We start from the raw sequence: 15,504 nt of genomic DNA, 5'->3' as shown, positions 1-15,504 counted from the left end.
ATAAAATACATCCATGTTAACATTAATAAAATACATCCATGTTAACATTAGCCAAAATCATCATCCGCTTGCGTTGTCGCTTAAAAGCTTTTGGACGAACACTTTCTTGAGTTCCGGTTTGATTGCCCTGAACACTCCCACATTTTTTGGTTTATCCAAAATAAGAGACAATGCATCAATTTGATCCATAGGAGAGAGACCCATTGCTTCAAGTTCATTAGCTATGTCAGTATGATCTGCAGTACCTTGAACTAAAGCTTCAGTTACCATTTGCATCCTCTTCCCACTTTCAACATAAAAATCTTTCAGTCCACTGATAATTTCCTCGGTTCCATCACTTGAACTTCCCACAGCTCTTTTCCTCTTTCTTTGGCTATTTTCAGATGGGGTGCTTTGTTGGCTTTGTTGGTTCATTGAAGAAACAAAATTTTCACCTCCAATATCACTTTCACCAACATGATCATGACTTTGTTCCTCCACCATTTGAGCAGGGGTTTCGGCTACATTACCCGTAGCCCGATCTTTTCCAAATATATATGCAAATCTATCAAACAGTGGAAAAGGTTTGCTTCTCCATCCATCGGCTTCTTTATTTCTCTAAGATTATATCAACATAGCAAAACTAAAATTTAGCATGCGTAACAAATATAGCAGCAATAATATAACTAATGTATAAATAAAATAGGATATGAACCTGCACATAAGTTTGCCATGAGTCATCACTGTCAACTTCAACGCACTTTTTGACATCATTCCATGCAAATCCACTTGTGTTTATCATGTCAACGACCATACTATATGTTTTTTTCCATTTCTTCAACTTGAACTCAATATGTGGATTTGCCTTTATATTTGAATGAGGACATAAAACATTGACAACTTTTGCTATTTCAACCAAAGTACCTTGTTTGAAAGCACCGGTGTCACACCGTTGCTTCCGAGCAACAAAATCCTCAAGAACTCCTAGTAATACTTCTTCCTCAAATGCTTCCCATTTATGCCTTCTTCCTTTTGGCTCTTGAGTAGCATTCAAAATATTTTCGTTATCCATACCTAAACAAAAAATATTTTAATGAAGGAAAATACCATACAAATAATCAATTTGCATAATATCCAATCAACTTGCATAATATCCAATTAATTTGCATATCATCCAATCAGTGTGCTAATATCTAACAAATGCATGATAAAAAGGAATACTAAAATAAAATATTATCATTAACACATATAGCTAGTTCGGTTGCTGGTTCCTAATTGCTCTCCACTCGTTATACATTTCCTGAGCCATATCATTCCTCTTTGCAGTCCACTGGTCAGATGTTTGAACACTACCAACATATTCACCTTCTTCTGTATTTTGTCCATCTTCTATTATTAGCAAATTCTCCATTGGATCTACAGACATCTCTTGCCTAATAAGATTGTGTAGTAGGCAACAAGCGGTAATTATTCGACCTTGTGTCCTTATCGGATAGAAAGATGGACTCCTTAGTATCGACCACCTTCCTTTTAGCAAGCCAAAACAACGTTCAATTACATTCCTTGCCTTAGAATGCTTCATGTTAAAATATTCTTCCTTATTAGAAGGTGTTCATCCCTCCCATTCAGATAAATGATAAGGTATTCCTCTATAGGGTGCAAGGAATCCTTCACCATTTGTATAACCACCATCTACAAGGTAATAATAACCTAATGGAAAAAAAAAAACAGACCTTATTAGTGTTTTGTAGTTGACAAACAGAACTAGACCTAACTTACAAAGTTGAGACTAAGTAATAGTCTTACCCGCTGGTACCTTAAAACCATTAGGCCTAGTAATTGCATCATGTAGCACTCTAGAGTCTGATGCAGAACCCTCCCACCCCGAAAACACATATATGAACTGCATATCTCCTGAACACACACCTAACACATTAGTTGCGACTCGACCCTTTCTTGTTCGGTATCTTGGTTTGTCAATTTCAGGTACATGCACATCAATGTGTGTTCCATCCAATGCTCCCAAGCAATTCTTAAAAAATAAAAAATAAAAAAAAGTTTTTGTTAATTTATACAAAGGGAATGAAGAGTTAAAGCTTAGGGAAAATGAAAAAAAATTCTCATCATACCTTAAAACATTGCCACCTAGGATCTGTAGAATCAATAGGCACATGCTGAGGGACTTTTAGTAGGATACCTTGTAATCGCAAAATTCCTTGCAATACGCTATTGAAATACCTACTTATAGTCTCTCCCAACCTATAAAATCTACCGCCAACACTACGATTCTTAGTATGATGTGCTAATATTTGTAAAGTCATACACACCTGCTCTTCTACAGACACCAAATCATCAGTTTTTACCCTCCCATCTTGACGAAGTAAGTCACATAATATGCCAAAAGTCCTTCTATCCATTCTCAATTCGTTGACACATTCAGTATCAGTATTCCCTATTATACCATTCAGATAACACAAACTAATCTCTCGTCTAATAAGTGAACGGTTAGTCAATGTGGGTCGTTCAACATGTCTCTGTTTGCCACGTAGCATCATCAACACAAGAATCGTACAAATGCAAATTGTCTCCAAATAAGACATCTCTAACAATAAGATCAATAAAAGCTTCATTCGGTCCATATCTATCCAAACAAAAAAAAAACAAAAAACAAATTAAGGACATTATATATGTAATATTTACTGTTATTAAGGGTGATGGAAATGAAGTGATTATGATACGAAATGAACTAGATCAAAGTAACTAGCGAAGTCACAATCCGAGGCATCAAATATACGGGTGGTGTTGGAAATAAAAAAGTTATCATTAACCCAAGGCAACAAATATACAGGTGGCGTTGAGAAAAAAAAGTTATCATTAACCCGAGGCATCATATTCAAAATGTTCTACTCTTATACATCTATAAACATGTGTCTAAGAACACTAGTATGAGGATTGCTATCATTGCTAGGCATTGCATGTGAAGAGGGAAATTAAAGGACACCTGTAATGCAGTAGCCTTAGCCTTAGCCTTCCGTTTATGCTCATCTTCTCTACAACTAACAACCACAAAAAATTGCAATTCAGCATCAACCCCACACAATACAAAACATTCACATTGTAATATCATGGTTATAAACCAAGTACACACACACACTCATGGACAAATGTGCAAAATACACATACATACTCACACTCACACTCACACTAACACACACACACGGACATACACACTCTCACACACGGACATACACTCACACACACCCTGCATACATACACACACACACACACACACACACACACACACACACACACACACAGCATACATACATACACACACACACACACACACACTGCATACATACATACACACACTCACACTGCATACACACACACACACACTGCATACATACACACACACACACACACTGCATACATACACTGCATACATACACACACACACTGCATACACACACACACACACACTGCATACATACACACACACACACACTGCATACATACACACACACACACACACGGCATACATACACACACACACACACACACTGCATACATACACACACACACACACACTGCATACATACATACACACACACACACACTGCATACACACACACACACTGCATACACACTCACACACATACTCACACGGACATACACTCACACACACCCTGCATACATACATACATACACACACACACTGCATACATACATACATACACACACACACACTGCATACATACACACACACACACACACTGCATACATACACACACACACACTGCATACATACACACACACACACACTGCATACATACACACACACACACTGCATACATACACACACACACATACACACACACACACTGCATACATAGACACACACACACACTGCATACATACACACACACACACACACTGCATACATACACACACACACACACTGCATACATACACACACACACACGGCATACATACACACACACACACATACACACTGCATACACACACACACACACACACTGCATACATACACACACACACACACTGTGCATACATACACACACACACTGCATACATACACACACACACACACACTGCATACACACTCACACACATACTCACACGGACATACACACTCTCACACACGGACATACACTCACACACACCCTGCATACATACATACATACACACACACATTGCATACATACATACACACACACACACACACACACAGTATACACACACATATTACACTTACACACACACATATTACACACAACACACACACACACATAGAGTATACACAAACAGAGATTACACGCACACAGAGAGTATACACACACACACAGACAAACCAGAGTACACACACACATAGTATACACACACACGCACACACACACAGACACACACAAAGATTACACACATAGATTCTGTTGATGCACAAAACCGGATGGTCTTGGAACAACGTAAATCCGACTGTGAATCTGCAAGTAATGTAAATGACACAAGAGTTATCGTGGTTCACCCCAAGGTTTGGGCTACGTCCACACTGATAGTTGATTCTGTTTCTCTGTAAGTGTATGGATACAAGTGTTTGGGGGAAGTCCCCGGAGAAAGAAGAGAAGGGAGAGGAGAGCCTCGGTGGTGTGAGGTCTCTCCTGAATGTAATGATAGCTTCTCTTAGCCTTCTTAGGCTTGGCTCTTTTGCCTCCCTCAGAATGAGGGTAGGAGTCCCCTTTTATAGAATAAGGGGCTCCTCCTCTTTTACAAAGTATGGGCTTTAGTGTGAGGCCCAAATACAAGGCCCAAGGCCCAAATATACGAGGCCTTAAATATGGTATAAACAGATTCTAATCTCAATTTGACCTAAAAATTGATTTTGAAGTTTACCAGAAAAGTTGAAATACGAAAACCCCAAATTCTAATCTCAATTTGAACTAAAAATATGAAAACCCCAAATTCTAATCTCAATTCGACGAAATCAATCGAAGATTTGAAGCTTACCAGACTGTCTCCGACCAGATGAGGGCGAGAAGACGCAGAGATGAGGGTGAGGAGGACGACGACGAGGAAGCAGGGCAAGGTCGACGACGAGCGACGAGCAGGACGAGGGACGTTGGGGATCCTCGCAGAGATGAGGACGAGCAGGACGTTAGGGATCCTCGCGGTTTTCTCTCCGAGCTTACGAGTCCGCCCAAAATTGGGGTTCTTCGTTAAGAACTCGTAAGGAGGCGTGTAATCCGAGCGAGTCCCACCTAAGCCCATTAAAGCTAATCCGGTTGCACACCAAACACAGGACTATAGTCTAGTCCAGTCCAAGCCTTGCTAATCCTGTCAAACAAACGTGCCCTATAAGTCTTCAACAGAATTCTTGTCAACTAATTTCCACTTTGGTTCGCAATCAAGGCCTGATTTCATATTAAGAATCAACAAAGGAACTTGCATGCTCAGAGTTTTGGACTGGATATGATCTTTCAACGGGCAAAGAATTTTGGTGGCAATAGCAAAAAATAGACCAGAGGTTCTGTGGGATTTGAGCAAAAAAGTTGGGAGTTAGCAAAGAAGTGGACGCCAAACTATTTGTCCCACACCCGCCACAGGAGCAAAGAACTATCTACCTTCGAGCTCATATAAAAAAGGGGTGTGCTATCCACATATCCCAAATTACTTCTCACACACCTCTTGTTAATTTCTGTCCGTTGATTTTCTTTAATTCATTCGATTTGACGGCCGAAAATTAAAAGGGTATATGAGAAGTAAAATGAGGTCAGGTGTGTGGATATCACACCCCATAAAATATTGTAGGCTGCGGGAAACTTACGGAACCATACATTGAGCACAAAGCGAACAATTCTTTCAACTTTTACTAAATAATATTGTGTGCTCATCGCTTAAACGCCTATTTTTGAAGGGCGCACCTCTGTTGGTGCACCTAAATCTCAGTGTTTAAATTGTAAAAGTTCAGCTTGTATTTTCTTTAGCTGTTACCCTTGATGCCCTAGAACCAAACAGTTGTCTTGTCCTTGAAAATTTAGGGTAATCTCCACAGGTCATACAAGCCAAATATCACTTGTTAAAGTGAAGGAAATACGAGGTGTGCTGCTGCTGAGGTTGAAATATGTAGTGTTTTCTTATTTTTATTACAAGTGATATTCTGGAGGAAAGAAACCAGTAGTTAATGACTTGCTTTGCTGTGGAGCTAGGTGTATACCGCCACGTCAATGAACGCTGGCAGCATGCTTAACACATGCAAGTCGGACATGAAGTGGTGTTTCCAGTGACGGTTCTCTCTAACTATGAGAGTAATGTACTTCTTTGTGGTAAATGTAGTACTAGCAAAGGGAATACAAATATATCAAAAAGAGAGTTTGCTAGCAAAGGAAATACTGATATAGATCATGGCCTCACATCTAGAAAATTAATGAACTCTTATTTTTATAAAAAAAAACCTGGAACACCTAATCGATCAGGGTTTATTTATGAGATACATCCTGACTACAGGGCTTGAAAAACTTCATACAAACTTCAAACAACCACACTTCTCCACAAGGTAAAAGAAAAACGCAAACTTATTAAGTGCTGAAAAATCAAACAGCTAATAAAAATGCTATTCTTATCGCATTTTTCATACCACATTTGTACCATTTTTCTAATAGAGATGAGACCCACATAAGTTGATGGGTCCTACTTCTATTAGAGAAAATGATCCAAATGTAATATGAAAAATGTTGTAAGTGTAGCATTACTCAATAACTAATAGGGACATGTCAAACCTAACAAAGCCTATATAATCATCATGTATCCAGCCATACTTCTCCATGAACGGATTGACTTTGTTTAGATCCCTAGGGTAACTATCTATGCAGTCTTTCCACACATTGACATCATCCAAGTCCTTCATCACTTCCCACACAATATTGTTGCACTTAAAACCAGCTCCAAATCCACTCATCAGAATCCTGTTCCCCTTCTTAAGCCTCTTCTTTGCCTCCATGTATCCCAAAGCGTACCAAAATCCGGCCCCCGATGTGTTTCCGAACCGGTGAAGAGCCATTCTTGACGGCTCAACGTCAAAATCACTTAGCCCTAAGCTCTTCCCAATCCCATCTATGATTGCTCTTCCACCAGGGTGAATACAGAAGTGCTCTATTCCTGTCTTGAGATTCAACCCTAGTCTCCCATCTGCTTTTGGCTTTTGGCTTGTAATACTAGTTCTAATATTGTTAAGCCTAGAGGCCACCAGATACCTAAGTATTTCTCTTAGTGGAAGTATTTTTGGTGCTAGAACTTGGAGGTTCTTTGTAAAACCCTTAGTTGCTGCTTTTACTAGGTATTTGGTAAGGCGGAAACCTCGATTTCCACTCTCATCTTCTGTCTGTATGCAACAGTTATATGCTTCGTCGTTTGAGCCGGTGTGCATTCGTACCAAATGATTTAATTTCAGTTTGGCTTGGTGCTTTAGGCTTCGCTTGTTCGTGAGCAGCATCGCGCACCCTCCCGAGCGGAAGAGACAGTTTGTGAGCATCATGGATTTTTCTACGCCGCAATACCAATGAGGAGCCAACGATTCTGTGCTTACAACGATGGCATTCGCATTCTTGTGTGACTTGAACAAGTTTTGTACAACGTCAATGGCAATGAGGCTCGCACTGCAGCCCATTCCCGAGAGGTTGAAGCTCTTGATGTCGTCCCTCATCTTGTAACGATTCACTATACGTGAAGATAGGGACGGTGCAGGGGAGAACATCGACACATTGACGACAAGAATGTCGATTTGCGACCGAGAAATTGAGGTAGCCCGTGCGAAAAGCTTGTCCAGTGCGTCAAAGATGATGCCATCCATCTCCGCAAGTTCATCTTCTCGGGTTGCAGTTTCTTCTCGGCCTTGGATGATGTTTCTTGCGCAGTAAGTTTCCTGGCCAATGCCCGAATGGGTAATAGTTTTCAAGAGAAACCTGAATTCTTCCAGTCCCAGATTCCTGTTCCGCGAGACGATTTTCACGCATGAATCAGCGCTGAGCTTCATGTCGTCTGGTGGCATGTGGCACTCGTAGGCCAGCAGATAGCATGCCTGGTCTCTCCTTCTGAGAAGTAACTTGCAGAGGCAGGAGAAACCATAGAAAAGAGCCAGCAAACACGTTGCCATCAAGATCCCCATGAGAGAGAGAGAGAGAGAGAGGGTTTAGAATTGGGAAGTGTCAAATGTTCAGTTGCATGTATGCAGCTTTCAACGATACCTTTCTCTTATAAATAGATGTTTAAGAAAGAGGTAGAGTATAATATCGTAGGCCTCATTAAGATGTATAGTTAGGTAGTAGTTAGGCCAACCACTAATATACCGAACCCTGTTCCGGCACTGAAAAATATCTCAAATACAAGTTGTCGTGTGGAGTGGAAGCTTTCTCCACTCAAATACTGTGTGGACTAGTCTTCTCTCGGGTTGGATTGGAGATCACTCATTAGACTCTATGTACGTTTTGCAAGAAATTTTAAATTTCTGTCAAAGTTAAAGCTAGAAGATGAATTAGTTATAAAAGAATAATTGATCACTATTTTTGTGAGAATTAGAATGGATTAATTCCATGACTACTTTTGACAAAAAAAAAATGAAAACTTAAATAAAATTAAGTAGTTGCATATATTTTTTTTTTAATTTTATTATTATTAAGGTGAAGGGAAGAGTTCCAAATTATAACAATAATTGATAGGAGGCGAGAATTTTGAACCTGAGACATATAAATTGAAACTCAACATCCTATCAAACTGGGATATTGTGTCACATGCAAATTTGTCGACACCGGAAAAGTTGGGAATGGCCTCTCAATATAAAGGGGTAAAATGGAGAGTATATCTGAAAATCGACTGAGGCTTTGTTTGGTACTAAAGTAGGAGCTGAACCTGGAAGTACAGTACGATTCTCATAAGTCTACAACAATATCAAATGGAGGTCCAAGTTTTTGTATGTTGACTGCTGGATTGGACTGAACCTATTAGTCATAATTTCATAAAAGAGTGCGGTAACGCTCGGCGTCCCACACCGACGGCGACAGCAGCTCTAGCTAGTGTAGCTAGTTCACAACCAACGCAACGTGCCTCTTCAAAACCCACGGAGCCATGCGTTGAGCACAAAGCGATTTATTCTTTCGCCTTTTATTAAAGAACACCGTGTGCTCGTCATTTCTAAGTGGCATACGCCTTTTTTTTTTAGGGGCGCACCTCTGTGGTGCCCCTTACAATTTTAGTTTGAAATCTTTTTTATTGTTTTTAACTTTAAAAGTCTATCAAAGCTGCCATTGCATCATCTCATCTTTGCCGCTGCAAAGTCAACTAGTTTCATAAATTTAAGCGGCAACACTCTTTCGGCCCAATGTGTCATAATTTTCACAGCGAAGCTCTTTCGGCTGTATGTCGATCCAGTATGTTATAATTTTGGCCCAATGTGTCATTAATTTTAACCAGCAAACCTCTTTCGGCCATATTTTGGCCCAATATGTCATTACTTTTGGCCCAATGTGTCATAATTTTTACCAGCTAACCTCTTTCGGCCTAATGTGTAGCCTAGCAAGAGTCCAAAAATTAAAAATAAATAAATAAATTGCCTCAACCATTGACCGATAAATGTGTCTTGTTAGTTGTTGCACTAAAAGGTGACATGAGTGTATTTTTCTTTTTGAGAGTGAGGATTATTGTCGGATTCTTTTGTGAGGATTTTAAAGATCTTCAAATTATATCCGTTCATCGTATATCGTACAGTCATAAATCATTATAATTTTTTTTATTTAAAATTGAATATAAATAGTATCTGATGAAAACTAACCGCTTATAATAATCGAACGTGATTAGAAGATTCCCAAAATCTTCACAAATCCTCTCTTTTTCTGGTGTCTTGAAAATTGCAGTATGAAGTTTTTTTATTCAGTGCTTCTAAATAATAATGTACGAGTATTTTTAATTGAGAGAAGCAAATCTGAAATGTAAAGGATTACTTTTTACATTTTCCTACGACGTATAAGGACACCAACTGGAGATGTAAACTCGGGATCCATTTAATTTTATCTTTTTGTTTGGAGGGGCTCATATCCAAAGATTAAAAAAAAAATGCAAAACTGCATTTTTGTTTATATTTTCCGGTCAAGATGAAATTTTATATAGAACAATCTGACTAACCGAAAATGTAAAATTTTCATTGTAAAGCATTTTGCGTCTCTCAGTAGAGATGCCCTAAAATGCCTAGTGCCATGTGTGGCTAAGGTTAAAATCTGTTGACTGCCATTTCATACTATAGTTTAGTGGTATTCCTTTTTAAGAGAGAGATTTTAGATTCAATTCTTCGTACTACATTATTGCTAGCTCATTGTGAGACTTAGCCCACTCTCTCATCCCTTAGTGTGGATAATATCATTTGTTAAAAAAAAAAAATCTGTTAACTTTGATTGGCTTAGATGATATGCCTAGAAAGAATCAGTCACATGAATTACATAAGTTGAAGAATTCCTATAAATTTAATTGGATACGTCAACAATGTGCGGTTGTTAGATTAATAAATCATATAAGTTGAGGAAATATTTTACTTTCGTAGATTGACAAAAAAAAATTATAGTCCCGAAAAGCTAAGAAAAGTCATAAACTCAATTCCGCTGACGGTTATTGTAAAACACATAAAGTTGAGAGAAATTGTAAGAAGAAATAACCCATGCATATGATGTAACTTTCCACAGTATTGCTTGTATAAAAACAAAAATTTAATGCGACTTCATGTGTCGTAAATTTTATTTTTTTTGTTTTGGTCAATGTGTCTTAAAAATTTTGTATGAACACATTATGGATTAAAAACAAAAAAAAACGTAAAAGCAATGAGCCACTATATGATTAACAAGCTATGGAGAACTGAGATCTGAACCCCAATCCATCTTTTCTTTGTGCCCTAGCATTCTCTTATCGAGTCCATGTTGGTATATGGTCCAGCCCATGATCAATGTTTTAGATTATTCTAGTAAGCAAGAGAGATGGCTGGAGCATGCTAGACAATTCTAGCATGTTATTAAGTTGATGGAAGAAGCTAGAGAGTACTAGCTTCCTTGGTTGCAAATGGAAAGATCTAGAAGCCACACTTTTGTGGCTAGTCTAGATCTTTCTATGCTAGAGGTTTGAAGAATACACTAGAAACTAGTAGAATGCCAAACCCTCACCTATAAATATGGGTGTGATGTTGTAGTGAACCAACAAATCAAGAGAGTAGTGAGTAGCAAAGGATCAAGTCCAAAGCTAGAGTTCCACTCCAAGAGTGAGAGTGAGAGTGTTCCACTACACATTGTGTGAGTGAAGTTTAGTGTGATAGAAAGTGTGTGTCCTACTTTCTTGTATCCATCAAGCCTTGTCTTTGGCTTGGTAAGACTACTCTTGTTGTACTCATCTTTTCATATAGTGAAGATTGATCCTTGTTTGGTGGACGTAGGCATAAATTGCCGAACCACATAAATTTTTGGTGTCCATTTTCTACTTTACTTTGTGCATTCTCTATCTTGTAGTACCGACATTCCTAACAAGTGGTATCAGAGCCCGGTTGGCTCGTACTACGAGATGGAAGGAAGTGGCACTATGATCAAACTCACCAACTCCAATTGGGTAACATGGAAGCCAAGAATGGAGGACATTCTCTATTGCAAGGATTTGCATGAGCCAATTGAAGGAGATGCCGCTAAGCCCGAGAGCATGTCCGATGCCGAGTGGAAGAAGATGAATCGCAAGGCTATTGGCACAATTAGACAATGGGTGGATGATAGTGTTTTTCACCATGTGTCTAATGAAACCAATGCTCGCGAGTTTTGGACGAAGCTTGAGTCCTTGTTCGAGAAGAAGACCCCAGCCAAGAAAGCCTTCTTGATCAAAGAGCTCATCAATGTGAAGTACAAGGATGGTTTAAGTGTAGCAGAACACTTGAACAATTTCCAGAATATCATCAACCAGTTGGCTACTATGAAAATGACGATCGAGGACGAGCTACAAGCGCTCTTGTTACTTGGATCCTTGCCAGACAGTTGGGAGACCTTTGTGGTGAGTATAAGTAACTCTGCTTCTAATGGTGTTCTTACTCTTGATAATGTTAAAAATAGCATGCTCAATGAAGAAACAAGGAGAAAGACTTCTGGCACAGATAGCAGCCAAGTATTTGTCACAGAGAACCGCGGAAGAAGCAAGAGTAGAGGGCCTAGAGGTCATGGCAGGAGTCCTAGCCGATCCAAGTCAAGGTTCAGGGGTGCATGCCACCATTGTGGCAAAGAAGGCCATATGAAGAAAAATTGTCGAGTTTGGAAGAGAGAGCAAAGGGAAGGAAACAATCAGAAGAAAGATGATACTGGCAATACCACCGCTGTCATATGTGGTGATGTACCAGAAATATTGTCTGTTGGTGAATGTCTGCATATAGGCAACTCTGACAGAGACATTGAATGGATCTTTGATAATGGAGCTTCCTTCCATGCTACGTCCAAACGGGAGTTCTTCAGTACATACAAAGAAGGTGACTTTGGCATAGTGAAGATGGGGAATGAAAGCTATTCCAAAATTCTTGGAATTGGTGATATCTGCTTAAGAACTAATCTCGGCTGCCAATTGATGTTGAAAGATGTGAGACATATTCCTGATATACGTCTCAATCTGATATCCATCGGTACCCTTGATCGACAAGGATATTATCACCATATTGGCGAAGGAAAATTGAAGCTTACTAAAGGCTTAATGGTGGTAGCAAGAGCACGACTTTGTTGTACGTTGTACCGGTCAAATGCCAAGGTTTTGAAAGGTGAGTTGAATGCTGTGGAAGACTCATCTCTAGACTTGTGGCATAAGAGGCTAGGCCACATGAGCGAGAAAGGCCTACAAGTTTTGGCAAAGAAGTCTCATATTCCCTTTGCCAAAGGTACGTCGTTAAACTCTTGTGAGCATTGTTTATTCGGAAAACAAAGAAGAGTTAGTTTTTCTGTTTCATCTACAAAGAAAGGAAACTTGTTAGATCTTGTTTATTCAGATGTGTGTGGTCCCATGGAAGTCGAGTCACTTGGAAGAAATAAATATTTTGTTACTTATATTGATGATGCTTCACGAAGGGTGTGGGTGTATTTGTTGAAATCCAAAGACCAGGTGTTTCAGACATTCCAGGAGTTCCATGCCATGGTGGAGAGGGAAACTGGGAAACCTCTCAAGTGCCTTCGTAGCGACAACGGCGGCGAGTACACATCTCACCAGTTTAGAGAGTATTGTGTAAAACATGGTATACGTCATGAGAAGACAGTTCCTGGAACTCCACAACATAACGGTGTTGCTGAAAGAATGAACCGAACCATCATGGAGAAAGTCAGGTGTATGTTGAGGACTGCAAAGTTATCTAAGCAGTTCTGGGGTGAAGCTGTAAGGACAGCCTGCTATTTGATCAACCGATCTCCATCAGTACCATTAGGTCTTGATGTTCCAGAGAGAGTATGGACTGGTAATGATGTGTCTTACTCTCATCTGAAGGTGTTTGGTTGCAAAGCTTTTGTGCATGTGCCCAAAGAGCAGAGATCGAAGTTAGACTACAAAGCTACACCGTGCATCTTTCTTGGTTATGGCGGTGAAGATTTTGGTTACAGATTATGGGACCCATACCAGAAGAAGTTTATCCGAAGTAGAGACGTGGTCTTTTATGAAGATCAAACAATTGGGGATTCGGATAAAGAGGCACAACCAGATGGCGCAGTCAGAGGAGTTGATCCATTAGCTTCAGATGAAGAAAGTCACGATGACATCCCTGAAGCAACTGCCAATGAAGTGCCTGCAGAATCAGATAATGCTGATCAAGAGGAGCCTGATCAAGATGTGCCAGACCATGAGATTGCTGATCAGGGGGAGCCTAGTCAAGAAGAGCAGATTCAAGGAGAATCCAATCAGGGGGAGCCTCTAGCCCCGCAAGAGAATGAAGATCAGGTCAGAAGATCCAGCAGAAGTCGAAGACCGTCTACCAAGTATTCTTCATCAGAGTATATCATGTTGACTAATTATGGAGAGCCCGAAACTTATGAGGAGGCCAGAGCTCATAACGACAGTGATAAATGGATGAAGGCAATGGAGTCAGAGATGGATTCCTTATTAAAGAATAATACCTATGAGCTGGTGGAGCTTCCAAAGGGCAGAAAAGCATTGAAAAACAAGTGGGTGTTCAAATTGAAAAATGACGACAACATGACAAGGTACAAGGCTCGTTTGGTTGTCAAAGGTTTTGGTCAAAAGAAAGGAGTTGACTTTGATGAGATTTTCTCACCGGTGGTGAAGATGACTTCCATTCGAGTTATCCTTGGTATGGCAGCAAGCATGGATCTTGAGCTCGAGCAGTTAGACGTTAAAACTGCATTTCTCCACGGTAACTTAGAAGAGGAGATATATATGGAGCAACCCAAAGGCTTTGAAGTCAAGGGTAAAGAAACTTTGGTGTGCAAGCTCAAGAAAAGCTTATATGGTCTTAAGCAGGCTCCGAGACAGTGGAATAAGAAGTTCAACTCATTCATGGTGAGTAATGGGTACAAGAGAACTCATGCTGACTCTTGTGTCTATATCAAACAATTTTCTGGAGGTAAATTCATCATTTTGTTGCTTTATGTTGATGACATGTTGATTGTCGGTCAAGATGCTTTTATGATTAAAAAGCTCAAAGAAGAGTTATCTAAGTCCTTTGACATGAAGGACTTAGGGCCAGCCAAGCAGATTTTGGGCATGGAGATAATTCGTGACAGAAAATCCAAGAAGTTGTGGCTGTCACAAGAAAAATATGTTGAACGGGTGCTTGAAAGGTTCAACATGAAAGCAGCCAAATCGGTAAGCTCACCTTTAGCCAATCATATCAAGTTGAGCAAAGAGTCGTGTCCAAAAACATATGAAGAAAAGGAGAAAATGGCAGTTGTTCCCTACTCTTCAGCAGTAGGAAGTATCATGTATGCAATGGTGTGCACACGGCCAGATATTGCTCATGCAGTAGGAGTGGTGAGCAGGTTTCTCTCTAATCCAGGGAAAGACCATTGGGAAGCTGTTAAGTGGATTCTCAGATATTTGAAGGGGACTTCTAAGATGTGCTTGTGCTTTGGCGGTTCCAAACCAATCTTGGAAGGATTTACAGATGCTGACATGGGAGGTGACCTGGATGGCAGAAAATCTACGTCTGGGTACTTGTTTACTTTTGCAGGGGGAGCCGTGTCTTGGCAATCCAAGTTGCAAAAGTGTGTTGCTTTGTCTACAACCGAGGCTGAATACATAGCCGCTACAGAAGCATGCAAGGAGTTGTTGTGGCTGAAGCGGTTTCTCCAAGAGTTGGGTTTTAAGCAAAGTGATTATGGCGTTTATTGTGATAGTCAGAGTGCTCTGGATTTGAGCAAGAACACTGCATACCATTCACGCACCAAGCACATTGATATTCGTTATCACTGGATTAGAGATGCTATCGAGAACAAGATGCTACAGCTGAAGAAGATTCATACC

The 15,504-nt window shown here is 39.9% G+C and overlaps 1 protein-coding gene, 1 long non-coding RNA gene and 1 other non-coding gene across 3 annotated transcripts; 1 reads left to right on the top strand and 2 right to left on the bottom strand.

Annotated features, from left to right (window-relative positions):
- Window positions 1-376: 376 nt before the first annotated feature.
- Window positions 377-992, bottom strand: LOC139197875 (uncharacterized). Its single transcript, XR_011583249.1, has 2 exons — window positions 695-992; window positions 377-597 (listed from the first exon to the last, which is right to left on the bottom strand). It is a non-coding gene; the product is annotated as an uncharacterized lncRNA (long non-coding RNA).
- A 5,419-nt stretch (window positions 993-6,411) lies between these two features.
- Window positions 6,412-8,173, bottom strand: LOC103416918 (3-ketoacyl-CoA synthase 19). The gene has a single exon (XM_008355121.3). The coding sequence runs from the start codon at window positions 8,156-8,158 to the stop codon at window positions 6,743-6,745; it is 1,416 nt and encodes a 471-aa protein (XP_008353343.1). The 5' UTR covers window positions 8,159-8,173; the 3' UTR covers window positions 6,412-6,742.
- Window positions 8,174-9,109: 936 nt separating this feature from the next.
- On the top strand, window positions 9,110-9,230 carry LOC114826207 (U5 spliceosomal RNA). Its single transcript, XR_003775128.1, has one exon. It is a non-coding gene; the product is annotated as a U5 spliceosomal RNA (small nuclear RNA).
- Window positions 9,231-15,504: the final 6,274 nt, after the last annotated feature.

This window comes from Malus domestica, chromosome 07 (assembly GCF_042453785.1).
Source record: "Malus domestica chromosome 07, GDT2T_hap1".
NCBI classification, from domain to species: Eukaryota; Viridiplantae; Streptophyta; class Magnoliopsida; order Rosales; family Rosaceae; genus Malus; species Malus domestica.
This window is presented reverse-complemented; position numbering and strand designations above follow the sequence as displayed.

Excerpts from the sequence above, each read along its gene's own strand:
- LOC103416918 (XM_008355121.3), bottom strand. The coding sequence starts at position 8,158 with ATGGGGATCTTGATGGCAACGTGTTTGCTGGCTCTTTTCTATGGTTTC.